Source organism: Rhodotorula graminis (assembly GCF_001329695.1).
Source record: "Rhodotorula graminis WP1 unplaced genomic scaffold RHOBAscaffold_2, whole genome shotgun sequence".
NCBI classification, from domain to species: domain Eukaryota; kingdom Fungi; phylum Basidiomycota; class Microbotryomycetes; order Sporidiobolales; family Sporidiobolaceae; genus Rhodotorula; species Rhodotorula graminis.
In genome coordinates, this window is record NW_017264929.1 from 1,472,316 (window position 1) to 1,497,222 (window position 24,907).

Here is a 24,907-nt window from a genome sequence, read left to right on the forward strand (position 1 = left end):
TGCGAGCGACACCCTCCCTCCCCCTCGCCCTCGTCCCTCTTGCCCCTGAGTCTGCTACGCTGGACCACCACCACGACGACTACCCTGGGCACCAGCCCTTGATGCAGGCCTCGGTCGCCACCACCCACCCGCCAGCGTACCTGCACCACCACTCGCAGCTGGCCTACCCGCACTCGCCAGCCCACTCGCGCCCACACAGCCCGGTCCCACCTCACCTCCAGCACCAACGCCACCAGGCCCACCCGCGCACCACCACCCCCTCGAGGCAGAACCACCGCTCCACCCCGCCCTCGCACTCGCACGGCACCACTACCACCACCCGCCAGCCCCGCTCGACCCGCCCAGACCGCGACAGCCACCACCAGCAGCAGCAGCGGTACGACCCGGACTATGACCGCGCCGCAGCCTCGAGGTCCACCACCTCGCTCGCCAACCCGCCCTCGTCCTCGTCCCGCGAGCTGTTCAACCCCAACTCGCACCACCACCACCACCACCAACAAGCACGTCGACCCGCCAGTCCGGCCCTCGCCCCTCCTCTAGACCCGCCCTCGCGTCCCCGTCGCGAGCACCGCGACCGCTCGGAGCGCGCCGATCGCGCCGACCGCGACGACGCCGGCCCGCGCACCCGCAGCAAGCGCGAGCCCGTCGACCCGGCCGACCTCGGCCGCCGCGCCGGCGCAGGTAGCGGCTCGGGCCTCGTCGCGGCGCGCTCGGGCGCCGGAGCTCACGCCCACCACGGCTCGTCGTCCCGCGCGACGGTCGCGCAGGGCAGCAAGGAGTCGCTCGAGAGCGTCGAGACCGACTTTAGCGGCCGCACGAGGAGCAGCGGCGGCGGTGGTGGGACGAGCGGCCGCCGCCGTCGCCGTCGCGAGGACGCGGGCGGCGCAGGCGACGACGGCGACGAGGCGGCCGACTCGGTCGCGGCCGGCCTCGGCTCGGTCGCAGGAGCGAGCTCGGCGAGCCGCAGCTCGCGCCAGCTGTTCGACCCGCGCCGCGACGACCCGATGCGGTTCGCCGAGGCGCGCGCCGAGCGCACCGCCGCACGCCACGGCGGCCTCGCCAAGGGCCCCGCAGCCGACACGCGCTCGCTCGCGAGCGGCTCGGTCCTGTCGTTCGCGAGCGACATGACGGCCGACGACGCGGCGAGCGCGAGCGCGAGTGCGGCGTCGGGCGCCGCCCCGAGCGCGTCGTCGTCCAAGCGCCCGCCGCACCCGGCCATGGCGCCGCTCAAGCGCGCGTACCGCGAGATCACGGACCTCGAGGCGCGTGTCGCCGACGAGCACCGTGCGGCACAGGCGGCGAGCGCGAGGGAGGGAGGCGAGGCGGACGACTTTGCCGCCTCGGGCGCCGGCGGCGGTGGAGGGGCTAAGGCGGGCGTGCGCATTCAGGGTGCGGGCAGCCGAGCGAGGCTCGACGACGAGTTCTGGGTCCGGCTCGCGACCCTCCACAAGCAGTGCGTCCTCACTTTGCTCTCCCTCGAGCCGGCCTTCCCGATCCGAATCTCACTGACTCTCTCTCTCTCTCTCTCCTACAGGCTCGCCGACGCGCACTACTCGTTCCTCCAGCTCGCGCTCGACCCTCGCCTCCCGGCGTCGCTCCACTCGCTCGCGCAGCGGTACAACATCCCGACCCGCCTGTGGCAGGTCGGCTTCCACCAGCTCCTCGAGCGCATGCGCCACGCCGTCCTCTCGGCACCCCTCCCCTCCTCGACCTCGTCTCACGCCCACACCCATGCCCAGGCCCACGCCGAAGACTCGCCGCCGGCCAATGTCCTCGAGCACCTGATCGAGTTCATCCAGCACGCGTACGGCTTCTACTCGCAGCTGTTCGAGGACCCGACCATCGCCGTCTTCCGCGCCGCGTGGATCGAGCAGCTCGGCGACCTCGCGCGGTACCGCATGGCCGTCGCAGGCCTCGCCTCGCGCATGCACGCCGCCTCGTCGTCGGCGGCGCCGGCCCGCCTCACGTCGGCCGCGCTCGACGCTCACGCCAAGCCGGCGCAGCAGCAGCAGCGTCCCGCCGACGCGGCGAGCATTGGCCAGGCGGCGCTCAACGACTGGGACCTCGAGGAGCACGAGACGTGGCGCGAGATGGCGCGCGACTGGTACGGCCAAGGGCTCGCCGAGAACCCGGGCACGGGCCGCCTGCAGCACCACCTCGCGCTCTTGAGCAAGGGTGACGAGTTCAGGGCGCTGTACCACTACGCCAAGAGGTGCGCTCGCTCCCCTCCCTTTCCTCGCTGTCCTCCCTTTCCCGCGAGAACGACACTGACCCCCTCCCTCTCCTCTCTCCTCCTCCGCCTCAGCCTCACGGCCACGCACCCGTACCTGTCGGCGCGAGAGTCGATCCTCCCCCTGTTCGAGGACGAGCACCAGCAGCGCCGCACGCAGCCCGACGTCACCAAGGCCGAGCTCTTCGTCCACCTGCACGGCATGCTCTTCACCAAGATCTCGCTCGACGACTTTTCGCCCGCTCAAGAGCGCTTCCTCGAGCGCCTCAAGGAGGAGCGCTGGGCCATCCTCAAGTCGCGCGACGAGTGGCTCGCCATGAGCCTCGAGGCCAAGGGCGACCAGGCGCCGTTCGGCGACCGCGAGTGGTTCATGCTCGGCGTCGTCAACGTCGCGTCGCTCCTCCAGTACGGCGCCGACGACGGCGTCCTCAAGAAGCTCCTCGCGCGCGACTCGGCGTCGGGCGACGGCGGCGAGGACGGCTCGGCGTCGACGGCGCACAACGGCCACGGCGACGGTGGGCACCTCTCGGCGCGTGGGAGCCGACACGGTCGCGGCGGCGGCGCCGGCGGCGCAGGTGGGTCGAGCCGGCACGCGTCGTCGGCGACGCTCGCGAGCGCGAGTGCGGCGAGGGCCGCGCCGCAGGCCATCATGGTCAAGCGCTCGGACGCCGACGACGCCGCGCTCGACGACGAGCGCACCTCGCGCGGCGGGAGCAGCAGTGCGGCGTCGACGGTCGGGCCTGGGTTCGGGCTCGGCGGCGCCGAAGACCTCGTCAAGCAGCTCGGCAACGGGTCGGGCGGCGCGGCGACCCTGCCCGAGGACGACCCGCTCCCGTTCAAGCTCGCGCAGGAGCTCTCGTTCTCGCTCCTGTCGTTCCTCATCGCCACGCCGTTCCGCACCCTCGCGTCGTCGACCCTCGCCCTGCCCAACCCTTACGTCACCCTCGTCCTCACGTTCGTCGCCCACCTGTCGCACCACCCCTCGGCGCTCGCCCACCTCGAGCGCGCCATCCCCTGGGCGCACCTCGCCTCGCTCTTCAACCGCATCCCGTCGGGCATCAACGTGCGCCTCGACGCCCCGCCGAAGCTCAGCGCCGGCCGGCCCCTCCCCGAGGACTGGTGCCTGCGCGGCATGGACTGGGCCGGCCGTCAGCTGTTTGCTCGCGGCTACTGGCGCGAGCACCGGCCCCGTGCGCCGGCCTCGCCGAGCGGCGACATCGGCGGCGCGAGCGGCGAGGGAGGTGCGGGCGCGCGCGTCGAGAGCGAGATGGACGCGCTCCGGTTCGACATGGCGGCGCTCGACGAGGGCGAGGGCGGCGGCGGCGGCGGCACGAGCTCGGCCAACGACGAGGCGGGCGAGGGCCGGTCGTACGGCGTCGGCGGCGGCGGCGGCGCAGGCTTGAGCGCGGTCGCTCGACTCGCCGAGGCGAGGTGGCGCCGCCTCGCCATCTGCGCCGCGTGGCTCGTGCGCAACGTGCCCGGCTTCGACTACGACGCGCGCGCCGTCGACCCGTCGCGGCGGTTCCGCATCTCGGGCGCCCTGCAGCGCAAGATGGAGCGGTGGCAGCGCGAGGACGACGACGCGCGCGAGGCCGAGCGGCTCAGCCGACTCGCGCTCGACGAGAGGAGGTCGGCGAGTGCCGGGAGCGCCGAGGAGGACGACGAGGAGAGTGCGGGCGAGGATGACGACGACGAGAACGACTCGGAGGCCGTCAAGGAGCTCAAGGTGCGCCTTGCCGTTCCCTCTTTTTCCTCTCTCGACGAGCGTAGATTGACTCAATCTTCTCGCACCGACAGTCTCGCCGTCGTCAGCTCAAGGCCATCATCCGGTCGGCGCGCTCGGCGACTCGCGGCCCCAAGCTCGGCGGTCGCCTCGCAGCTCGTCTCGGCGGCAAGGCGGCGTCGATCCCCAAGGTCTTTGCCGGCTACACGGTCCTCGTGTTCGACACCAACATCCTCCTCACGTCGATCGACCTGTTCAGCGAGCTCGTCGCCGCCGAGTGCTGGACCATCATTGTCCCGCTCGCCGTCGTCACCGAGCTCGACGGCCTGCGCCGCAACCCGACGGCGCTCGGTGTCGCCGCCGCCGAGGTCATCGACTACCTCGAGCTCGCCGTGCGCGGCTACTCGCGCTTCCTCAAGATCCAGACGAGCCGCGGCAACTACCTCAAGGACCTCGCCATTCGCAACGAGTCGATCGACTTTGGCAGCTCGTCTGCGGCCGCCTCGTCCTCGCTCGACGGCGCCGCGCCGACCTCGTCGTCGCACGACATTGCCCGGTCGATGGATGACGTCATCCTGCGCGCCGCCGCGTGGCAGCGCGACCATTTTTCGAACCGGCTCGCGCTCGTCAACCCGCAGGCCGTGCTCGACAAGCGGCGCGTGCCGGCCGACGCGGCCCAGGTCGTCCTCGTCACGTTCGACCGCAACCTGCGCCTCAAGGCGGGCGCGAGGGGCCTCGACGCGACCGACGAGAAGGGCCTCAAGAAGGCGGTTGCGGCCGCAGCTGGGTTCGGCTGAGCCGAGTCGCCGCCCCGCGCTCTCTCGCCCTTCCAGCCCGCACTCGTCGTCGTCCTCGTCGTCGACGACGATCGTCCTTCCCTCCTGCGTCCCGCTCCAGGCGTCAAGCCGGAACGCGCACCTCTCGTCGTCCTCCAGTCGGACGCCGTCTCGCCGTCGACCTTCTCGTCGGCGATCCTCGGTCGAGCCTCGAGCTCGACAGCTCTCCCTCTCCTTTCCCTTCCTCCGAGCGGACTCATCGCCGCACGCCCACCTCGAGGGCTCGTGAGCCATCTCCTTCCTCCCTTGGACTCTTCCCTCCTCTTTGTCGTCCCTCGTCCTCCTGTTGCCGCTGTTGGACCTGTAGTCCCTGCCACCCCTCCGCTCTCTGTGTACCACCCCGCTTCATGCCGTCCTGGGTTGTCTCGCTGTCATGGCATCTTTGTTCCTCGAGCGTACTCGATCCGTCGGCGAGAGAGAGGGGTCCGAGCGAGCGCGAGCCGCATCTCTAGTTTCTCACTCTCGCTCGCTCTCGCTTTCACTCTCGACCTCACACCGGCACAGTCGCAGAGCAGAGAGAATGGCAGGTCATGTTGGCGCTCGAAAAGTACTCGCGCACGCGCCCGTCCCGACCAGCGAGAGGAGGACGCTCGAGCCTCCGACACCTCGTTCCCGTCCCGGCACCCGCACCCGCACTCGCACCCTCACCGCGCCGTACCCACTCGACCGTCAGCGTCTCGCCTCCTCGGCGACGACGTCAAAGTAGCTCGGCGGGAGCCCAAACTCGTCCTCGAGGCGGCGCTCCTCGTCGGCGGCTGCGGCGGCCTGCTGCTGCTGCTGCTGAGGGGGCCGAGGAGGAGGAGCCGAGTGGCCGGGCTGCTGGGCGAAGGACGAGGGCTGGCGGGGAGGAAGCGAGGGCGCGGCGTGCGAGGGAGCGGGAGGTGGAGGAGGGTTTGGCGGCGGGGCGAACGTGGACGCCGACGAGGGCGGCTGCTCGTGCGGGGGCAGCGGGGCTGCTTCGGCAGCGGGAGCTGGCGCACTGTGGGGCGGTGGCGGGCGCTCGTCCTGCGCCGCCGAGCCGACGGCGGGCACGCACGACACGATCTCGACGGGGATGGCGAGCGAGGCGATCTGGGTGTGGGTCGTCGAGCCCGGCTTTGAGCCCGGTTGGCTGCGCAAGGAGAGGAAAGTCAGGCATCTGTGTGTGCTCGAGCGAGACAAAGAGAGAGAGAGAGAGAGAGGAGGAGGACGCACTAGAGCGTGATGGCGAGCTCGTACAGGACCTGGAGGTTGGGCGCGCGAAACGAGGCCGTCATGCCCTGCGTCTGCGTCGCAGGATGACTCGTGAGTCAGTACTTGAGACACGCAGGACGAGAGGCGACGCGAAAAGGAAGGAAGGGCGAGGAGAGAGCCGAGGGAGGGAAGGAAAAGGGAAGGGAACTGAGAGCGAGCGACTCACGAGCGTGACCGAGCCACCGTACGTGACCCTCCACGCCTGAACGCCGTTGTCGAGCCGTACAGGGAGGCCGTCTGGCGCGCCGATCGGACGCACGGCCTGAGCGCGCAGGACGACCGTGTCGAGCGTGTTGACTGCGGGCGAGGCGGCGAGATGCGCGGTCAGTACGAGGTAGGGGAGGGAGTGATGAGGGGAGAAGAGGAGACGCACCGAGGTTCTGGGCGTGCACGACGGTGCGCTGGAGGAGCGAGACGGCGACTGCCGAAGCCGGGAAGCGCCCGCTGTTGGCGTCGGACGTGATCTGCGGGACGAGCGCTCTTCGAGTCAGTCCTGACGCGACGCAAATACAGGAGCGAGGGAAGAAGGAGAGACAGGAAGGGAGGAATAGGGAGGAAGGGCGAGGGGAGGAAGAAAGTAGAGGGAGCGAGACGCACATGCACCTCGAAATCGATGGCCTGGCCCTGGCCCTTGACGAACTTGTGCGGCTTGGGCACCTTGCCCTCGACCTCGACCCAGGCGCCCCTCGCACCGCTCTTGAACAAGCCGCCCCTCCTCGCGGCCGAGCTGCCGGCCCTCGCGACGTACTTGCGCGCGTCGGTCCAGCCCTCGGGGTCGCTCGCGCTCGAGGGCGGGGTGCGGCCGTGGGCGAGGGCGAGCGCGCGCTGCGGCGAGGGCGAGACGGGCGGCGCCTGCCTCGGGACGAAGACGACGGGGACGACCCAGCGCTCGTTGAGCTTGAGGAGGCCTCGGCGGCCGAGCGTCACCTTGAGGTAGTACCGGCACGACGCCTCGAACGCGCCGACGCCCGTCGTGAGGATCGAGGTGGTGCCGGACGACGGGAGCTGGGCGACGGCCGAGTCGAGGACGAACGACGGCGGGGGCCGCATGGCGCGGCCAGGCGGGAGGTCCATCCTCGGGACGCGCGTCAGGCGGCCGGGAAGCGTGACCGAGAACGGGAACGAGAAGGTGCCCTGGAGCTTTGAGGGCTCGTTGGTCGTGTTGCCCGCGAGGAGGCGCTCGTTGTGGGCGCCGAGCGGCGGGGCGGTCCACAGGTCGTGGCCGTCCTCGAAAAAGTCGACCTCGTCCGACACGGGGTGGCGGCCCGAGGCGTGGGCCTTCTGGGCGAGGGTGCGCACCATGCCCTTGAGGCGCACGCGGACGTGCGTGATGGCCTCGGGGTCGCGCAGGTGGACGGTGAGGGTGCCGGCGAGGGTGACGTCGCTGTCGGGCTGCTCCTGGACGAGGATGACGTGGTCCTTGCCGCGTGCGTCGAGGTCGAGGCGGAGCTTGCCCGTCTTTGACGCGAGGACGTGACGGCGCTTTGGCGGGAGGTCGGCCGTGAGGCGAGGGTCGACTGGGGCGCGGCGCGAGTAGCCGGGCAGCTCGTCGTCGCCATCGCCGGGTGGTTGCGGCTGTTGAGGGTCGAGCGGGAAGCTCTGGTGCGAGGCGCCGGTCGAGAACGGGGTTGACGAGGGCCCTGCTGCTGGCGGTGGAGGTGCGTCGGACGAGCGCCGCGGGTTGCGTGGGGCGGTGCGGTTGTGGTCGGCGTCGAGAGCTTGAGTGAGGCCTGAACGGAAGAGGCCGACGAGCTCGTCGACAGCCTGGGGTGACGACGAGATGAGCGAGGTCGGGCGAGAGAGGTGGGGTGGGGGGAGGAGGAGTCAGCGATGAGGACGAGGACAAGGGCGAGTGAGAGGGAAAGGGGGACGAACCGAGAGAGCTTCGTCCCTCCTGCTCATGGCTGCAGTAAGCGAGCTGGTCGAGGGTGAGGACGAGGAAGAAGAGATCCGATGAGACGCGACGAGCTGATGAAGCTGGCTGCCGAGGCGAGGCTCCCCCTCCGTCCCTCTCCCTCTCTCCCTCTTACACGCTCTCGCCGATACCCGCTGTCGCCGAGGTCACCTGCACCACACCTCGCCATGCCCGCGCCCTCGTCCACCGCTCCCACCGCCGTCCCCGGCGAGGCCGTCCTCGCCGGCGGCTACCACCACCCGCTCCTGCGCTCCCTCCAGGCAGAGCGCCACCTCACAAAGGACATGCTCATGTACCCCATCTTCATCACCGACGAACCAGACGCCGTCGTACGTCCTCCTCCTCCCCCTCCTCCTCCTCCTCCTTCTCCCTACCTCCCTCCTCGCTCACTCTCGCCCCCCCTCACTCCCACAGGTCGACATCAAGTCGCTCCCCGGCCAGAAGCGCTGGGGCATCAACAAGCTCGAAGCCTTCCTCGCCCCGCTCGTCCAAAAGGGCCTCCGCTCCGTCATCCTCTTCGGCGTCCCGCTCCACATGCACAAGGACGCCCGAGGCTCGCCCGCCGACGACCCTAACACGCCCGTCATCCTCGCCACCCACCTCATCCGCGACAAGTTCCCCGAGCTCGTCGTCGCGTGCGACGTCTGCCTGTGCGAGTACACCGACCACGGCCACTGCGGCGAGCTGTGCCCGCTCGACCACCTCACGCCCGCCGAGCAGCGCGCCGACGCCAAGATCATCGACAACCCGCGCAGCGTGCGTCGCATGCAGGACGTCGCCCTCGCCTACGCCCGCGCCGGCGCCCACATGGTCGCCCCGAGCGACATGATGGACGGCCGCGTCGGCGCCATCAAGCAGGCCCTCGTCGACAACGGCTTCGGCAACCGCTGCAGCCTCATGGCCTACTCGGCCAAGTTTGCGAGCAACATGTACGGGCCCTTCAGGTGCGTCTCTCCTGCCCTCTCTCCCATTCACTCCCTCGACCGAGTCCTCCCGAGCGACTAGCTCACTCTCTTCTCGACGGTGCCGCCTCGCAGGGAAGCAGCAGGCTCGGTGCCCAACTTTGGCGACCGCAAGTGCTACCAGTTGCCGCCCAACGCGCGCGGCCTCGCCCGACGAGCCATCGTGCGTCCCTCGTTTCCTTCCCTCCCCCCCCCCCCCCCCCTCTCCTCCTTCAGCCGCATCTCCTCGCACCTTCCTGACCCTCTCGTCGCCCTCCCTCGACCCGCAGGTGCGCGACGCACGCGAGGGCGCCGACTTCCTCATGGTCAAGCCCGCTCTGCCGTACCTCGACATCATGCGCGACGCGCGCGAGCTCGCGCCCGACGTGCCCCTCGCGTGCTACCAGGTGTCGGGCGAGTTTGCCATGATTCATGCCGGCGCCAATGCGGGCGTGTACGACCTCAAGGCGATGGCGCTCGAGAGCGCCGAGGGCTTCCTCCGGGCCGGTCCGTCCTCGCCTTTCTCTTCCTCCTCGTCCCTCTCTCTCTCTCTCTGTCGCCGTCCTGACTCGTACCTGTCGCCCTCAGGTTGCACCCTCATCCTCACCTACTTCACGCCCGACCTCCTCGACTGGCTCGACGAGCCGGCGGCCTGAGCGAGTCCGCCCTGCGCCGTCGTTGTCGTCGTCGCCGTTCTCGAGCCAGGGCGCAGGTGCAGCGACGGAGATAGCTCGTCGGGCGGGCACGGCGGGCACGCAGGCGAAGCCCGCTCGCTCGCTGGCGCCCGCACGGCGCATGCCGCCGGCCGGCCCTCGTTTGCAATCGCAGTAGTTGCACTTTCGCCCCTTGCCGATCTCTCCTGTCTCTGCTTTTCTCGTTCGCAGCTCTCGAGGCGAGGAGAAGTCGCTGTTCAAGCAGGGCCTGAGCACGCGAGAGAGAGAGAGAGAGAGTCGAGAGAGCGACGAGAGGCTCGTGCGCGCAAGCGTGGGCGCATACATCGTACGAGGTGGTGCGCCCTGCCTCGCCAGGCGAGATCTGAAGCCGAGGTTCGGGCTCGCAGGCTGGGGAGGGAGAGAGAGGGTTGCGCTCCTGCCCTTCACTCGCTTTCAAGTGCTCTGCTCGCTCGAGTGCTGCGAGCGCTGGGCGGGCGACGCGCGCGCTGCCCTTTGGGCAGAACGTGGGGTCGAGCCGGTGTTTCGCTGCGGGCGCGGGCGCGCGGGCGAGGGGGAGAAGGACCTCGCCCCTCTCTGGCTTCTGCCCTCGTCGCTGTCCCCCTCTGCTGCGCTGGACGCACCTCGCTGCCCACCACCACCGCACGCACCATGTGGCTGCCCTGGACCGCGAGCGGCGCGCGGCACGAGGCGAGCGGGCCACGTCGCAGCTACACCGCCTCGCCCGCCCCCTCCCATCTTCCGCCCTCGTCGTCGCCAGCAGCTTCAGCAGCCTCGAGGGGCATGTGGGACCGCCTCAGCCTTGACAGCACGGCCGACATCCCGCCCGACACCCCGCTCCTGTTCGCCCACGAGCCCAAGCACGACCCGCCCTCGTCGAGCGCATTCCCCTCACGGCGTTCCTCGCCGACCACACCGCCGCTCCACCACCACAACGACCAGCCGCACACTGCCCTCGACCTGGGCAACCCGACCGCACCCTCCAGCCCTCGCCACTACGCGTCGACCCTGCGCACCCACCGCCGCAAGCACCGCCTCGCGTCGCTCGCCTACTCGAGCGCGCTCGTCTGCCTCGCCGCGTCGACCCTCCTCGCGTGCGCCGTCGTCGGCTGGTCCGCCCACTTTGTCTACACGCGCCACGCCGCACTCGCCACGGCCGTCTTTGCCCCGCCGCTCGAGCCACGGCCCGTCAGCGTCGAGTGGGCCGCACCACCGTTTCCCCCGTCGGGTGCGGCGCAGGCCCAGGCGGCGGCGAAACCCGATCACGCCGCAGGACGTGACGGCGTCGACCAGGTCGAGCGCGAGCTCGACAGGCGGTACGTCGACGAGCTGGGCCTCCCGTCGACGACGGGCGACTTGCGGTGCGCGAGCGTCGTCGACTCGGCCGCGCTCTCGCGCCGGTACGACGGCCTGCGCGCTCCTCCTTCGGGCGTGACGTCGTCAACGACCAAGACGCTCGTCGCGCTCAACCTGTACAACAGCGAGCTCGTCATCCCGGCCCTGTCGCACGCCCTCCTCGCCGTCGCGTCCTTCCTCGGGCCCGCCAACGTTCACATCTCGATCTTCGAGAACGGCTCGACCGACCGCACCGTCGCCGCGCTCGCGCACCTCGCGCGCGCCCTGAGCGCCCTCGGCGCCGACCACGACGTCGTGAGCGACCCGCGCACGACCGACTGGAAAAAGGTCGACCGCATCGACCAGCTCGCAGTGTTCCGCAACGTCGCCCTCGCCCCCTTGCACGACGCCACTCGACGTTCACCGACGTCGTGTTCGTCAACGACGTGTTTGCGTGCCCGAGCGACCTCCTCGAGCTCCTGTTCCAGCGGCGGGTCCAGGGCGCCGACGCGGCGTGCGCGATGGACTGGCGGGCCAACAAGGGTCCCGGGCACTGGTGGCGCGACAGCATCCTCTACTACGACTCGTGGTGCGTCCTCTCCTCTCTCTTTCCCTCTCCCCTCTCGTCGAGCCGCACCCTGACGCTCGAGCCCCTTCCCTCGTCTCGCAGGGTCGGCCGCTCGCTGTCGGGCCAGATGATGCGCCCGCGCACCGACCTCTTCCAGGAGTGGCACGACGGCGTCGACGGCCTGTTCAATGCCGAGGGCGACGAGGCGAGCAAGGCGAGGTTCACTCGAGGGCTCCCGACCCCGGTCTGTGAGTTGGCCCTCTCTCGCGCTCGTCAATCTGTCCGAGCGACCTAGCCTGACTCTTTCTGCTCCCTCGCAGACTCGTGCTGGAACGGCATGCTCGCCCTCGACGCTCGGCCCTTCACCTCGACCGCGCCCGCACCCCGTTACGACCCGGCGTCGACCCTGTCGACCTCGGCGCGCAAGTCGTGGCGCCGTCCGCCGCCCGCCTCGGCGCTCGAGCCGGCCAAGTTCCGCTCGGCGTTGAACCGCGAGGGCGAGTGCGCCGCGAGCGAGTGCAAGACGCTCGCCAAGGACTTTTGGACGAGAGGCTACGACCGGTGGCTCGTGCGTCCCTCTCTCTCTGCCCTTGTCTCCTTTCCCGGCGCGCACTAACGTCGCTCGTGTTCGCGCAGGTCGTACCCTCGGTCCACGTGACGTACGACGCCGCCGTCTACAACCATCCTCGACTGTGGCAGCTCGCGTCGCTCCACCCTCCCTCCCTCTCGAACCTCACCCTCACCTCCTCGTCCGCCCTCGACTCGCCCCCACCACCATCACGCGCCGACGGCGACGTCGACGACGACGAGCCGAGCGAGCTCATCCCGTGGGCGACGCTCTCGCCGCCCGACACCGTCGTCTGCTGGGCCTGGGTCCGCGGCTTCCACCTCGATCTCGAGTGGGTCCGCGCGACGTGGTTCCGCCCTTACGCGTTCGCGCGCAGCCTCCTCGACGTCGGTGGCGGTCCGCGACGAGCGTGACGGCGCTGGGTCTCGAAGTTGTACGGTTGTCGGGCTCCGTTTTCCACTCTCTCTCTCTCTTCCTCCCACTCTTTCACTTAGCTCTCTCCTCCCTCTCTCTCTGTACGGCATACCCCTGCGCCTTATGTGCCCCTGTCTCGACTACCACGTCCCCCTCGCCGTCGCCGCCGTTTGATACCCCGTCGCGACCTTTCCTCCCTTGTCAGCGCTGTGCGCTCCCCTCCCTACCTTTCTCCCTGCCTCCTCGCCAGCGACGATAGACCTCGACCCTCAACCCGTCTTGTCTAGATCCCTCCTTGCGCAGGTAGACCCGATCTGCCAAAAGACGTTCCACCCTCTCGTCGTCGTCGCTCGTCGTCATCTTTCGAGAGAGTCGCAGAGCGTCTCTCCCCTCTCGCTCGCTCGCACACGCTCTCGAGAGAGGGACAGTCAGACCATGCGAAACATCTGCGGTTACAGACAGGCTACGCTACAAGCCTCAAGCGTGCACTGGCCGACTTCGCCAACCGAGGGCCCGAGCGCCGCCGCGCTCTCTCCTCGTCCCCTCTCCCGTCCCACCTCGCCATGCCAACCTCGCCCTCCTGCCTCGACGCCCGATGCAGCTGCTCATGCTTCAGACAAGGACGGGGAGGAACGACCCGATGACGAGGAAAGGGCACTGCGGGGCGTCGGCGCAAGGAAGAGAGCGTCAGGGGCCGTTCTGCTCGCGACAATGGCGCCGCCGAGAGAGAGGGGGAGAGGTACGTACCGAGAAGAGGTCCCTGCGGACCGAGAAGCAGAACGCGCACGGGACCGGGCGGCCGTCGGGCGCGAGGACGACGCACTGCATCGTGATCGAGGTCGCCGTCGACTCGAACGCGTGCTTGGCGAACGACTCGTAGTACTCGACGACGGACGCCGTGTCGAACAGCTGCGTCGGATCAGATGAACTCGAGATCAGTAACTCGTCGCGAAAGTGCGCCGACCCGCCGAGAGAGAGAGAATGAGCGCGACGCACCTCGAAGATGTACTTCTTGCCGACAAGGTCCTCGCGCTTCCACCCGGTCAAGAGGCAGAACTCTGTCCCGACGAGGCAGATCTCGCCCGTGCGGCGCCACACGACGGTCGGCGTGCCCGAGAACGAGATGAGCTTGTTGAGCTCGACGAGCGTGCGCTGGAAGGTGCGCTCGACGAACGTCTGCGGCGGCGAGATAGATAAGAAGGAGGCGAGAGAGTGTCAGTACAGGCTCGATGAGCCGAGGAGGAGGAGAGAGTGAGAGGGAGAGAGAGCTGGGCGCACCTCGTCCTCCTCGGTGAGCGGCATCTGGAGCGCGATCAGGCTTGGCCGGAAGGTGGCGAGCGCGCGGATGATGCGCAAGATGTCGTTCTTCTCGAACCTGTGGCGCGAGGGAGGAAGTGCATGAGCTTCACTGTCGACGAGTCGCTCAGAGCCGCGACCGCGCCGGACGAGCGCGGCCGCCGCCCGACGTCGCCGAGAGAGAGAGCGGAGGACGCACCGCTCCTTGAGGTGCTTGACGAGGAAGTGGTAGCTTTGCGCGTACGGGTACGGCTTGGTGACGCTGCGGTACGCCTCCTCGGCCGTCAGGAGCCCGCCCGGTTGCGGGCTCGAGCTGAATGCGGCACGAGACGGGCCCTGCTGCGGCGCCTGCTGCTGCTGCTGCCGCTGCTGCTGCGCGTTGTCGCCGCCGTCGAGCAGCATCGGGTCGGGCTGGCGACTCGCGCCGCCGGCCGATCCCGGCTCAGGCCCGCTTGGACCGCCGCCGGCCCCGCCGCCGCTCGCGCCGAACCCAGACAGCGCCGGCGTCGTGTGCGTGTCGAGGGCGAAGCCGTTGCCGTTGAGCATGGCGTTGAGGATGGCGTACTCGTACCCGGCCGCCTCGCTGCCGAACTGGGTCGCGTCGGCGACGGCGGGCGCCGGCTGCTGCTGCTGCTGAGGCTGCGAGACGGCGGGTGCGGCGGGCGCGAACGAGAGGAACGAGGTCGGGTCGTACGGCCCCGGCGCAGAGGCCGGGATGGCCGATGTGGGCTGCGAGAGCGACGTCCCAAAGTCGAAGAAGGGCTGCGCGTCGCCTTGGGCGAGAGGGGCCGACGGCTGGTGATGCGAGCCGACGTCCGACATGGCGCTGTCGAGGGTCGAGTCTGCGCGCAGTAGAGCGTGAGCTCGTGCGTCTCGAAGTCAAGGGAGGGAGAGGGGGGCGTACCGAGGAACGAGGTATCAGGCGCAAGCTGCGGCGCGTTGCCGTTGGACGGCCCCGGCGTGCCCGACGGTCCACCAGCTTGCCTCCCTCGCTCGAGCACTGCAGGAAAGAGAACGAGAGGGGGTCAGGTACGGTGGGAGAAAGTCGAGGGTGGGGGAAAGGGAGACGCACGCTCGTCGGGGATCTCCTGCAGGTACTTGGCCTTTTTGCGAGCGCCGTCGACGCACTCTTCAGGGCAGCCCTTCTTGATGCACCGAGCGCAAGGTCGAGCTGTCAAGGAGAGGCAAGGTCAGGGTCTGGCTCGAGGAGGGAAGAAGAGGGAGAGGGAGCGCACCGTCGTCGCAGGTCAAGTGCGCCTTCTGGCACGCCGCGCACGCCCTGCCCGCCTTCTTCTTCTTCGGAACGGGCTTGCCGTCCGGCCCGACCTGCTGCCCGCGCTTGCCCCCTCCCTTCTTGCCCTTGCCCTTGCCCGCCGCCGCCGTCGCCGTTGCCGAGCCTGGCGGCCCGGGCGTCCCATCGCTGTCGGCCGCACGCCCTTTGCCCTTGCCCTTGGTCGTGCTCGACGCGTTGCCGCCCGACGACGACGCGACGCTCGCCGCTCGGGGCTTGCGGCCGCCGGCGGGCGCGGGCGCGATGGCCTGCAGGCCCTGCGGCGTCGCCGTGCCCGTGCCGGCGTAGGCTCCGACGGCGGCACTGGTGCTGCCGCCGCCGGCCTCGCTCGTCGAGTCGTCCTCGTCGCTCAGGAAGGTGGCGCCGCCGGTGCGGGTCGGCGCGGTGGTCGACGAGGACGAGTGCGAGGGTCGTGGCGGTGCGGGCTGGATGGGCGGGAGGAACGATGCCGAGGTGGCTGGTGGCAGTGGCGGGCGGAAGGACGACGCCACGGTGCCGTAGTGCGGCCGGTTGGACGAGAAGAAGGACGACGAGGGGGTGCCGCCCTCCCCCGGGCTCGTCGACGCGTTCGAGTCGAAGCCGCCTGGCGATGGCCCGCTCTGGTGCGAGGGCGAGAAGGCCGGGATGCTGGCGGCTGCGACGAGCGAGGGGAGGAAGGCCGAGGACGAGGCGGCCATGGCTCGGCCAAGGAGGACGAGGGGGTGGGGGGAGAGACGAGGGGGGAGAGGGCAGAGCGTCGCCTTGGCCTGCTCGAGTCGGGGTAGGTCGCCAGTCGGTGTGCTCGCTCGCTGGCGGTGCGCGCTGTGCGCTCGTCGCGGCGTTGCGGCGGTGTCGTGTGGGGTCGGGCGTGGGCGGAGACAACGAGTGCGAGCCTGCTGGACGACGAGCCGCGGCGGGTGCAAGCGGACCGGGTCGTACTCGAGTCGGAGAGTGCTGTGCGCGCAGACTCACGAGGGCTCGAGTCGAGGACGAGCCACGGTGAGAGGGCGCGCTCGTGGTTGGTGGACACAGAGGGGCTCCCACGCATGGGCGATCTCAACTCGCGCTCAACTCGACTCGCGCCAGAACAACTCTGTGCGCAATGACTGCTACATAGTTGCACCCAGTCGCACCGCCGACTACCGCACCTCGACCCCCATCTCGCTCGTCACCCGCTCCTGCACCCGCTCCTGGATCACGTTCACCTCCTCGTTGCTCAACGACCTGCGCGCGTCGGCGACTCGAGAGTCAGCGTCGACAGCTCGACGACGTCGACGAGGAGACCGAGAGAGAGAGAGAGGCGGCGCACCTGTCCATCGACCGGTAGTTGAACCGGTAGCACCGCGAGACCCGGCCCGTCTTGGGGTGCGTGAACTCGTCAATCTGCAGGGCGGTAACGTAGTTAGTGCCGTCACATACACACCGTCATCAGCCCGAGAGCGGACCTGGCAGGTCCCGACTCCCGAACGCGAGAGGGAGAGAGAGCGACGCGGCGTCGGGACGCACCAGCTGCACGCCCTCGACCAGGTCGCCCGCCTCGTCGCGCACGAGCTCCATGAAGTCGTTCTCGTGCCACTGCTGCACCTTGTCGCCGCCTTGAGCGCCGCTCGCCTCGGGGAGCCAGAACGCGAGGTCCTTGTAGCACTCGGGGAAGCGCGAGTAGGGCTTGAACGTCGTGATGTCGCCCTGGCGGAACTGGTTGCTGAACCGTGCGTCGGACGACCAGAAGAGGCGGATGTCGGGGATCGAGAACAGGACCATGGCGATGCGCTCGAGGCCGAGGCCGAACGCCCACCCCTGCTTGTGGCCGACGCCTGCGAGCGGCGCGTGCACGAGGTCGAGCGGCAGGCGTGGTCGAGTCGGAAGTAGGTCGAGGGAAGGTGCGGCGAGGGAGGTCGACGAGGGAAAGGGAGGAAAAGGGATGAAGGGAAGAGGGACGAGGTCAGTGCGGTCGACGAGAGGGATTTGAGGGTCCTCGAGAGAGGGAGAGAGGGACGCACCCGACTTGTCGAGAGCCGCCTGCCGCACGACACCGCACCCGAGGATCTCGAGCCACTTGCCGTTGAACATGACCTCGACCTCGTAGCTCGGCGCCGTCCACGGGAACGTCGCCTCGATCCACCGGACCCGGAGCGGCTCTGCGCCGTCGCCGCCGGCCCGCCCGCCGAACAGCTTGAGCACGAGGCCGTTGAGCGAGTTCTTGAGGTGCTCGGCGATGATGCGCGCCGTGCGCGGGTCGTGCTCGGCCTGGTAAGGGTTGGTCGCCGTCTCGACGCCGGTCGGGTCCTCGATGACGATGTTGGCGGCGCCGAGGGCCGCGCGCATCTCGGCGTTCTCGCGCTCGAGGCGCTCGATGCCGCCCTGGGCCGGGTCGACGACGTTGCAGCCCTCCATCTGGTGGAAGACGGGGTAGTGCGACCGGTCGATCTCGTCGCGGCGGTACACGTCGGCCGTGACGAGGAACTGGTCGAGCCCTTGGCGGAACAGCTCGACCTCGTGCGCCGACGTGTGTGTGCGCAGCATGTGGCGCTCGTTGAGGTAGTACGAGTCGGTGAGGGCGCGGCCCGGGTGGTCGGCGGGGAACCCGAGGTCGTCAAAGTTCTGGGCGACCGTGACGATGGGCGACAGCGAGTTGAGGTGCGCGAACGACGAGAAGTGCGACTCGATGAGGCTGCGCAGGATGCCGATCGGGTGCGAGGGCTGGAGGTGCAGTCGTCGCGGGAGCTTGTCGAGGATGGTCGGGGTCGCGTTGGTGAAGGCGTCGCGCGGGTACGACGTGCCGTCGATGACGAGGGGCTCGGTGGGCTTGGGTCGCACGGCGTACGCTCTGCGCGGCGGCTGCGGGGCAGGGTGCCGTGCGACAGGTCGAGGTCGAGTGAGGCGAGGTGCGAGGGCGGAGAAAGTGCGAGAGGGGACGGGGCGAGCTGCGAGCTGGCCTGCAGCTCGCAGACAGGTACAGGGCGGCAACTGCCGGAGGGCCATGGCTCTCGGGAGCTGGCTGGCGAGCATGACGGCGTGGTTTCGAGCGAGGAGCGTCGTCCGGCGGCCGGCGAGAGCAGCCATCGCTCGCCGCCTCAGGCTGCTGCAGGAGTAGCTTTGAGCGGTGCGATAGTATGTATATGCTCTGGCTCCCCCCCTCCCACAGCACTGCGCCGTGCAGAGAGAGGTGAGACCGAGTCGAACGTGGGCCCGGCCACAGCTCTCCCTCGGCTCTCCAGCGAGCTGCAGGTGGGCCGTGTACTCTTTGAAGCCTCTCTCGAGCACCTCTGAGCCCTGCACGCGGCCCCTCGAGGTCGAGCGAGGGCTGACGGCGGCGACATCAGTGCTTCGCCGAGCCTCTTCGTCTTCGTCCTTCCCCATCTCACTTCTTTCGCCCTCCCTCAGCTTGTGAGTCGCACAGCAGGTTCCCAGCCCTCGAGACACCACCCAGGACCACGCTGACCCCGTGTCCACGCCCCCGCGCAGCCCAACGGACGCTTCCTCCGACCTCGTTGTCACCCCTCGCTCGCCACCCAAGCGCGTCCCCCACCGCAACACTGAAGGACAGCTAGCCATGGATTCCATGAATCAGACGAAACCCTCGAATCTCTAGTGAGTCGTCAGCTTCCCCCCTCCTCCCCTCCGTCGCGCTCTCCTCCCCCCCCTCCCTCATCTCGGCGCGCCTCTCCTGGGCCTCGACCCTCGTCGACCTCGGGCGCTGACCTCTCTTCCTCGTTCCCGCAACAGCTGCTGCGCTGGCGACGGCGTGGCAACCACCTGCACTTTCCCTGCCGTAGTTCCCTTCTCGGCCAGCGCCCTGGACGACCGTGCGTCCCTCTTCTCTCGTCCTCCTGCCGAGCACCGCCTCGACGAGTCTTGGCGCGCCCGACTGACTTGCCTTTGCTCCCCTCACAGCGTTCGGACGGCGGCCCTGACATCGCTACTAAGGGCCAAAATCCCGGCGCCGCTGCTCAGCAGCAGGTGCGTCCCCCTCCCTCGCCCCCTTCCTCGCGCGCACGCTCATCTCGCTCACCCTCGCCCTCCTTCCCTCTCGCGTCTGCAGGGTCTGCGTGCGTATGTGAGAGATACCGCGCAGGAGTTCCCCTTCATTTCCCTTTCGTCCCTTTCCTCGGCCACCCACGACAACGACAACGCCCCTCCCGCCTACACCTCCATCTTCCCCCCGTCGCCTCCCCTCTCGGCGACGTCGGCCTCGCCCAGCGACTCGTTCATTCTCAGTCGCTTCGCCAACGCCGTCAACAGCAAGAGCGCCGCCGCCCCGGCCCTCCTCACCCCGCCCGCCGAGGAGGAGAGCCGCTCGGCCCTCTCGCTCGGCTCGGCCGCCGCCGCCGCCGTCGCTTCGGCTGGCACACAGCTCCTCGCCGACGTGTTCCCGTCGCACGCGTCGGTGCACGAGCTCCCGGCCCAGTCGGTCGACCTGTCGGACCTTGTCGGCGCCGGCTGGCAGGGCGCCGCCGTCGACAACCCGGTCGCCGGCACGCGCACGCTCTACGTCGGCGGCGGCGAGCTGTCGGACGTCGAGCTGCGCGAGTCGATCATCGCCGTCCTCGAGCGCGCCGAGGAGGAGCTCGGGTGCTCCGGCGTCGTGCTCGCGCTCGAGCGCGGCACGCAGGACCTGAGCAACGTCGTGCACCAGCTCATGTACCTCGGCTGCACGGTCGTATCGGACCACGAGCAGACGGGCCTGCCCAACTCGGAGTACATCCTCCTCGGCATGGACGTCTAAAAAGGCGCCGTCCATCCTCCCTCCCTCCCTCCCTCCTCTTCCCTCTCGCGTCGTCGTTGTCGCACCCTACCCTACCCCCTTGTGCCCTGCTTGATCTGTACCCTCGCCCTCCTCTATAGCAACTAAACCCCCACGTCGCTGGCTCCCCTCCCCTGTTCTCGCTTTCTCTCCCTCCCCTTGGCCGGGGTCTTCCCTCTTCTGCATTTCAGCGTCTCGCTCCCTACATACCCTCGAGAGTGACGAGAGCACTGTACAGCGAGAGTGGGCAAGCTGGCAACGAGAGGACGCGCTCAGGCTCGGTTTCGAGTTGGAACCCGGGCCTCCGCCGACAAGTCGACGTTGTTTGTCCTCGTCTCTCCCTCGCCGCTCGCTCCAGTCCCTCGCTCGGTACACGCACGAGCGCAAGCCGCGCCGTCGCCTCGCCTCACCCGACCGCGCGAGTTCCGCCCTCGTCGCCCACTCGCCCTCGGCCGCCTCGTCGCGTCCCGGTCAACCTCGAGTTCCCTCTCTCGGCTCGCCCCACATCCTCGTCGCCGCCCTCCCTCCAGCCAGCCCGCCGACCAGCACACCAGCGCCACCGCTCGACACGTACCCAGGGCCATGCGCGCCCCGCGCAGCTTCCGCGCCGCCCTCAAGCTCTCGCTCTTCGCCGTCGCCCTCGTCGCCCTGTACCACCTCGCGCCCGCCCTCCTCGCGCCGCGCTCGCCCGACCTCAACGGCCGCGCGTACCCGACCCCGGACCCGCTCCTGCGCCGCAAGGCGCCCGCGCGCGCCCAGCAGACGGCGCCGCCGACGCCCGGCGGGTTCGACTACGAGGGCGAGAAGCGCCGGTGGGCTGAAGGGCAGCGCGCGCGCGGCGGCGAGGACGAGGGCGAGAGGAGGATGGCCAACGACTGGACGCAGCAGGACGGGCGGGTCGCGCCTCGGCGAGGAGCAGGAGCCGGCGCCGCCGGTCGACCCGACTCGGCGCCGCCAGACGACGCCGGCGAGCGGCCGCAGCCCGCGCGCGTCGTCGGCCTCAACGCGCAGAAGGACCGGGCGGCGGCGGCCCTCGAGGCGCGCAGGAAGATCGCCGCCGAGCGGGTGCGCGCGCGCGAGCAGCAGCGCCAGGACGAGGCGGCGGCGGCCGCAGCGGCGGCGCGGGCCCTCAAGGTCGGCGATCGGCACTTGGGCGACGGCGACGACGACGACGAGCACGGTGCGGCGGCGGCAGGTGCGGCCAAGGGCGAGGAGCGCAACGACGGCGCCACGTTCGAGGCCGAGCTGGCCCTCGCCGCCGCGCGCAAAGCTCGCGCGCGTGACAAGCTCCGCGAGTGGGACGAGCGCGCCGCCGCCGCCGCCGCCGCCCCGCCGGACGCCGAGGACCCGCAGGCGGCGGCGCGAGGGCGAGCAGGGCGCAAGCCGATGCGCAAGCTCAACGCGCAGGGCCGGGTGCCCGACCGAGCGCAGCGCGTCGCGGCCGCGCTTCGCGAGCAGCAGCAGGACGCCGACGACGGGTACGGGCACGAGCCGGCCGAGGAGGACGGCGAGCTCGACGCGGCGCCGCGAGGAGCGGGCGCAGGACGGCGAGTTGCGGCCCAGCCGCGCAAGAAGAAGGGCCCGCTCATTCAGGTCGGCGGCGCGAGGGGTGCGGCGGCTTTCGGCGGCGACTCGGACGATGGGCCCGGCGCGAGGCCGGCCGCGGTGGCAGGAGGGAAGGAGCGAGGGGTCGGCGTCGGTGCCGGAGCAGGGTGGGGCCAGCGGTTCAAGAAGCCCGCACCGCCGCCTCCTGCTGCCCCGCCTGTCGACCGCGACGCGTCGCGAGATCTTGTCGCAGGTGGCGGCTCGGACCTGGAGGAGCGCGGCGATGAGCACGTCCTCTCGCTCCCTTACTTTCCTCAAGGCGGCCACTGACCTTCTCAACCTCGCGCCCAGATCTTCTCGAGCCGACGCCGAACCCGCTCCAGCTCCCCCCAAGTTCGAGCACCACCTCGTCGCCCGCTTCGCCAAGCACGACTATGCCCACGATGGGCGTGCCCCGAGCGTCGCACTCGTCCTCGACCCCGACTCGGACGACGAGGTCCCGCTCGCCGGCTCTCGGTCCAGCACATCGGCCGACGACAAGAACCACAACATCACCATCTGCGCCCTTGTCCCCAACGAGAATGTGCGTCCCTGTCTCCCTTTTCACTCGTATGCTCGGCGCTCGGACCCACACTGACCATTCGCCTCTCCCCGCACGCAGCGCTTCATCGGCGAGTGGCTCCTGTATCACCGCCTCCTCGGCGTCGAGCGCTTTGCCCTGTACGACACGTCGACGCCCGGCGCGTTCGGCGCAGCCGAGGTCGACGCGCTCGCCGACCGCATGCAGCGCGAGGGCGGCGGCGAGCTCGGCCCGACGGTCGAGGAGCTCAAGGCGTCGGTCGGCACGGCCGATGCGGGTCCTGACGGCCTCGACGAGCAGGGCGAGATTCGCAAGGAGCGCATCGTCGGCATGGAGAGGTGGATCGACTCGGGCGTCGTCAAGATGCACTGGCTCAAGTTCTCCGGTCCGTCCCCTCTCTCTCTCTCAAGCCCTCCCGCGATACTTCCTGACACTTCTCGAGCGCTCTGCAGACAAGAAGAAGGCGCGCGACTTTCACTCGCACATGCTCGACCACTGCACGGCGACGTACGGCCCGTCGTCCAACTGGCTCGCCCACCTCGACGTCGACGAGTTCCTGTCGACCTCGACCGGCCTGTACAGCGCCGACGAGCCGTACCGCGCCGGCGCCGCCGGCGACGGGCCGTGGCAGTACCCGCTGCACGACGTCCTCGCTCGTCCCGCACTCGCCGAGGCGGCGTGCGTCCCGCTCCCGGAGCTGAACTTCCGCAACTACGGCGTGCGCGAGCTCGGCAAGGGCCAGAGCGTCATCGAGACGCAGACGCACCGCGATGTCCTCAAGCAGAGCAAGAAGGTCGTCCTCGAGGAGGGCCTGCAGCAGAAGGTGCGTCTCGCGCTCTCTCCCTGTCTCTCTTTCCCCTCCTCGTCGCAACTCTGTCACTAATACTGCTTCTCGCGCACAGACGTTCATCCACACCGCCTACTCGTCCAAGCCCGTCGCCCAGTTTGCCGGCCCGCACAGCTGCGAGGTCGCCATCGGCGTCAAGCCGGCCGAGGGCCTCACGACCGAGATCCGCAACAGCCAGGGCACGCTCCTCCAGGACGGTGGGCTGTACGAGGTCGCCAAGCTCCCGATCGAGCCGCTCGCCGTCGCCCGTGCGTCCCAGTCTCGCTCTCGTTCCTCTCGAAACCGCCCTGACTCTCTCTCGCTGGCCCGCAGACTACCTGCAGCGGGACCTGCGCGACTGCCTGTCCAAGCTGTCGTCCCTCGCCGACCCGAACGACCTCCACGCCAAGTCGCGCGGCGTGCGCTCGTGCGAGGAGCACTACCTCCCGACGCCGTCCGAGCGGCGCACGCTCGCCGACTCGGCGCAGAACCGGTTCCTCCTCGAGACGCCGCCGCCCGGGACCGTCATCGAGGACGAGCGCGTGGCCAAGTCGTGGGCGGCGCAGGCCGTCAAGGAGCTGCACGGGCACTGGCAGCGCGCCGAGCAGGCGGCGGCGGCAGCGGCGGCGGGCAAGGCGGGAGCAGCCGCCGGCGCGCCGAGGTTGAGGGGCAAGGGGAGGATGGCGCCGCCTGCGCAGGGTGCGCACAAGGTCGCTGCGGTCGTCGTGCCGCTCGACGTGGTCGAGCGGGCGAGGAGCAAGGTCGAGATCGTCTCGGTCTGAAGGAAGGGGCTCGAGCGCGGGTGTCGGAGTCTGTACGGTCGCGGCTCATCTCTACATCTTTATAGGACCTGCAAGCCGCTAAGTACGCGGTCGAGGATCATCGTTGCACCGCACGAAAGTGAGAGAGAGACGAGCCTTTTCCAAGGCCTCGGCCGATGTCGAAGGACGACGTCAGCGAGGAGAGGCAGGGTCCCCCTCGGGAGTGGGGACGAGCCCGCTCTTGCTCTCCTTCCTCACCAAGCTCTCGCCAGACGCATACCCTCTCCACCCACCGTGCGTCCCTCCCTCCCATGCGCTGCGGCGAGCCCGCACGAGCGGATTCAGCTCTGGACTGGAGCGGCGGCGCCGACTACGTCGTCTCGCAGTTCTCGTCACTGATGCTCCCTTGGCCTCGCAAAGCCACCAGACTACCTTCAAGCACTCCATGTCGAACCACACTGCTCAGACCGGCGGCCCCATCGGTGCCGGTGCGTCCCGCAACTTCCTCCCCTCCTGCTCTCGAACTCGCCGACCTCGAGCTGACCTTGGCTCCAACGCGCAGACCGCACGACCGACCATGCCGCCAACTTCAAGCCCGACATCTCGACCCGCATCGCGGACGCCGAGCAGGGCGCGCCGACCATCGGCAACGACCACCACGAGGGCAACTCGAAGCCGACCGCGCTCGGCAAGGCCGGCGGCAAGCTCGAGGAGGTCGTCGGCAAGGCGTTCGGTGACGGCGAGCTGCAGGCCAAGGGCGCCGCGTCGCAGGGCAAGCAGCCGAGCGCCGAGCAGCAGATGAACAGGACGTCTGAGCAGGGTGGCGACCTCAGCTACGCCGACCGCAAGTAAATCGGTGCGTCGCTCTCTCTCTCTCCCTCGTCCTCGTTCTCTCAAACGTCAGAACCTGACGTTCCTCGATATACAGCGCCGTCCCTCGCCTCTTCTCCTACCGCAACCGCATCGAGCAGCCGTTCAGTAGCCGTACCTCCTTGTCCCTGACATCAAGCAGTGCCTTTTCCTTCCCTGTGCATGCGAAAGCGAAAGCGAGAGTCACGAGAGCCTCAGCGAGAATACGAGAAGCGATCGTGCGGCTGGTCCGGTGTCGACAGAAATCGCCGCTGTCGCCTTCTCCTCCTCGCACCTTCTCCTCGGCCTTCTTGTCCGCTCAGCCCTCTGGCCCTGGCGGCAGTTGCCGGTGAGCGCAAGAGCAGGCGCTTCCGTCGGCGGCAGCAGGGTCGAGACGAGCGAAGGAGCCGACGAGCAGGAGGAGGAGGAGAGGGACAAGGCACCGAGCGAGCCAGGCGCAGCTCTCGAGCGACCGGGTCGACGTCTGTAGAGCATGGCGTGCAGTGTACAGCCCTCTTTGCCTCGCGATCTACCTCGCCGTCGAGCAGTGCATCGCCTCCAAGTCGACGACCTTCTCAACTTGCTCTCGGTCGTCGAGAGGC

The 24,907-nt window shown here is 69.6% G+C and overlaps 9 protein-coding genes across 9 annotated transcripts; 6 read left to right on the forward strand and 3 right to left on the reverse strand.

Annotated features, from left to right (window-relative positions):
* Positions 1–101: 101 nt before the first annotated feature.
* Positions 102–5,181, forward strand: RHOBADRAFT_51613 (uncharacterized protein; the record flags this gene model as incomplete). Its single annotated transcript, XM_018415929.1, has 4 exons — positions 102–1,453; positions 1,535–2,212; positions 2,306–3,956; positions 4,028–5,181. The coding sequence occupies 4 exons, from the start codon at positions 102–104 to the stop codon at positions 4,748–4,750; spliced, it is 4,404 nt and encodes a 1,467-aa protein (XP_018273854.1). The 3' UTR covers positions 4,751–5,181.
* A 277-nt stretch (positions 5,182–5,458) lies between these two features.
* Positions 5,459–7,924, reverse strand: RHOBADRAFT_41804 (uncharacterized protein; the record flags this gene model as incomplete). Its single annotated transcript, XM_018413948.1, has 6 exons — positions 5,459–5,900; positions 5,984–6,054; positions 6,189–6,319; positions 6,396–6,486; positions 6,620–7,786; positions 7,898–7,924. The coding sequence occupies 6 exons, from the start codon at positions 7,922–7,924 to the stop codon at positions 5,459–5,461; spliced, it is 1,929 nt and encodes a 642-aa protein (XP_018273855.1).
* A 180-nt stretch (positions 7,925–8,104) lies between these two features.
* On the forward strand, positions 8,105–9,534 carry RHOBADRAFT_33998 (uncharacterized protein; the record flags this gene model as incomplete). Its single annotated transcript, XM_018413164.1, has 5 exons — positions 8,105–8,266; positions 8,352–8,881; positions 8,975–9,062; positions 9,169–9,385; positions 9,467–9,534. The coding sequence occupies 5 exons, from the start codon at positions 8,105–8,107 to the stop codon at positions 9,532–9,534; spliced, it is 1,065 nt and encodes a 354-aa protein (XP_018273856.1).
* Positions 9,535–10,200: 666 nt separating this feature from the next.
* On the forward strand, positions 10,201–12,496 carry RHOBADRAFT_51615 (glycosyltransferase family 69 protein; the record flags this gene model as incomplete). Its single annotated transcript, XM_018415930.1, has 5 exons — positions 10,201–11,268; positions 11,361–11,473; positions 11,555–11,700; positions 11,773–12,020; positions 12,089–12,496. The coding sequence occupies 5 exons, from the start codon at positions 10,201–10,203 to the stop codon at positions 12,431–12,433; spliced, it is 1,920 nt and encodes a 639-aa protein (XP_018273857.1). The 3' UTR covers positions 12,434–12,496.
* A 550-nt stretch (positions 12,497–13,046) lies between these two features.
* Positions 13,047–15,062, reverse strand: RHOBADRAFT_11939 (uncharacterized protein; the record flags this gene model as incomplete). The annotated part of the gene is made up of 9 exons (XM_018412070.1): positions 13,047–13,091; positions 13,182–13,343; positions 13,431–13,610; positions 13,713–13,809; positions 13,930–14,148; positions 14,221–14,369; positions 14,524–14,525; positions 14,764–14,901; positions 14,966–15,062. Coding segments are annotated over 9 exons (1,089 nt in total), but the record flags the coding sequence as incomplete, so codon positions are not given.
* Positions 15,063–16,091: 1,029 nt separating this feature from the next.
* On the reverse strand, positions 16,092–18,063 carry RHOBADRAFT_51617 (uncharacterized protein; the record flags this gene model as incomplete). The annotated part of the gene is made up of 5 exons (XM_018415931.1): positions 16,092–16,224; positions 16,310–16,383; positions 16,507–16,814; positions 17,001–17,827; positions 17,969–18,063. The coding sequence occupies 5 exons, from the start codon at positions 18,061–18,063 to the stop codon at positions 16,140–16,142; spliced, it is 1,389 nt and encodes a 462-aa protein (XP_018273859.1). The 3' UTR covers positions 16,092–16,139.
* Positions 18,064–18,765: 702 nt separating this feature from the next.
* On the forward strand, positions 18,766–19,951 carry RHOBADRAFT_51618 (uncharacterized protein; the record flags this gene model as incomplete). The annotated part of the gene is made up of 4 exons (XM_018415932.1): positions 18,766–18,805; positions 18,895–18,960; positions 19,043–19,049; positions 19,076–19,951. Coding segments are annotated over 4 exons (883 nt in total), but the record flags the coding sequence as incomplete, so codon positions are not given.
* A 375-nt stretch (positions 19,952–20,326) lies between these two features.
* RHOBADRAFT_51619 (uncharacterized protein) lies at positions 20,327–23,585 on the forward strand (the record flags this gene model as incomplete). The annotated part of the gene is made up of 6 exons (XM_018415933.1): positions 20,327–21,522; positions 21,641–21,872; positions 21,951–22,254; positions 22,322–22,692; positions 22,772–22,964; positions 23,029–23,585. 6 exons carry the CDS (start codon positions 20,327–20,329, stop codon positions 23,475–23,477), a joined length of 2,745 nt encoding a protein of 914 aa, XP_018273861.1. The 3' UTR covers positions 23,478–23,585.
* Positions 23,586–23,901: 316 nt separating this feature from the next.
* On the forward strand, positions 23,902–24,308 carry RHOBADRAFT_41811 (uncharacterized protein; the record flags this gene model as incomplete). The annotated part of the gene is made up of 2 exons (XM_018413949.1): positions 23,902–23,944; positions 24,019–24,308. The coding sequence occupies 2 exons, from the start codon at positions 23,902–23,904 to the stop codon at positions 24,306–24,308; spliced, it is 333 nt and encodes a 110-aa protein (XP_018273862.1).
* Positions 24,309–24,907: the final 599 nt, after the last annotated feature.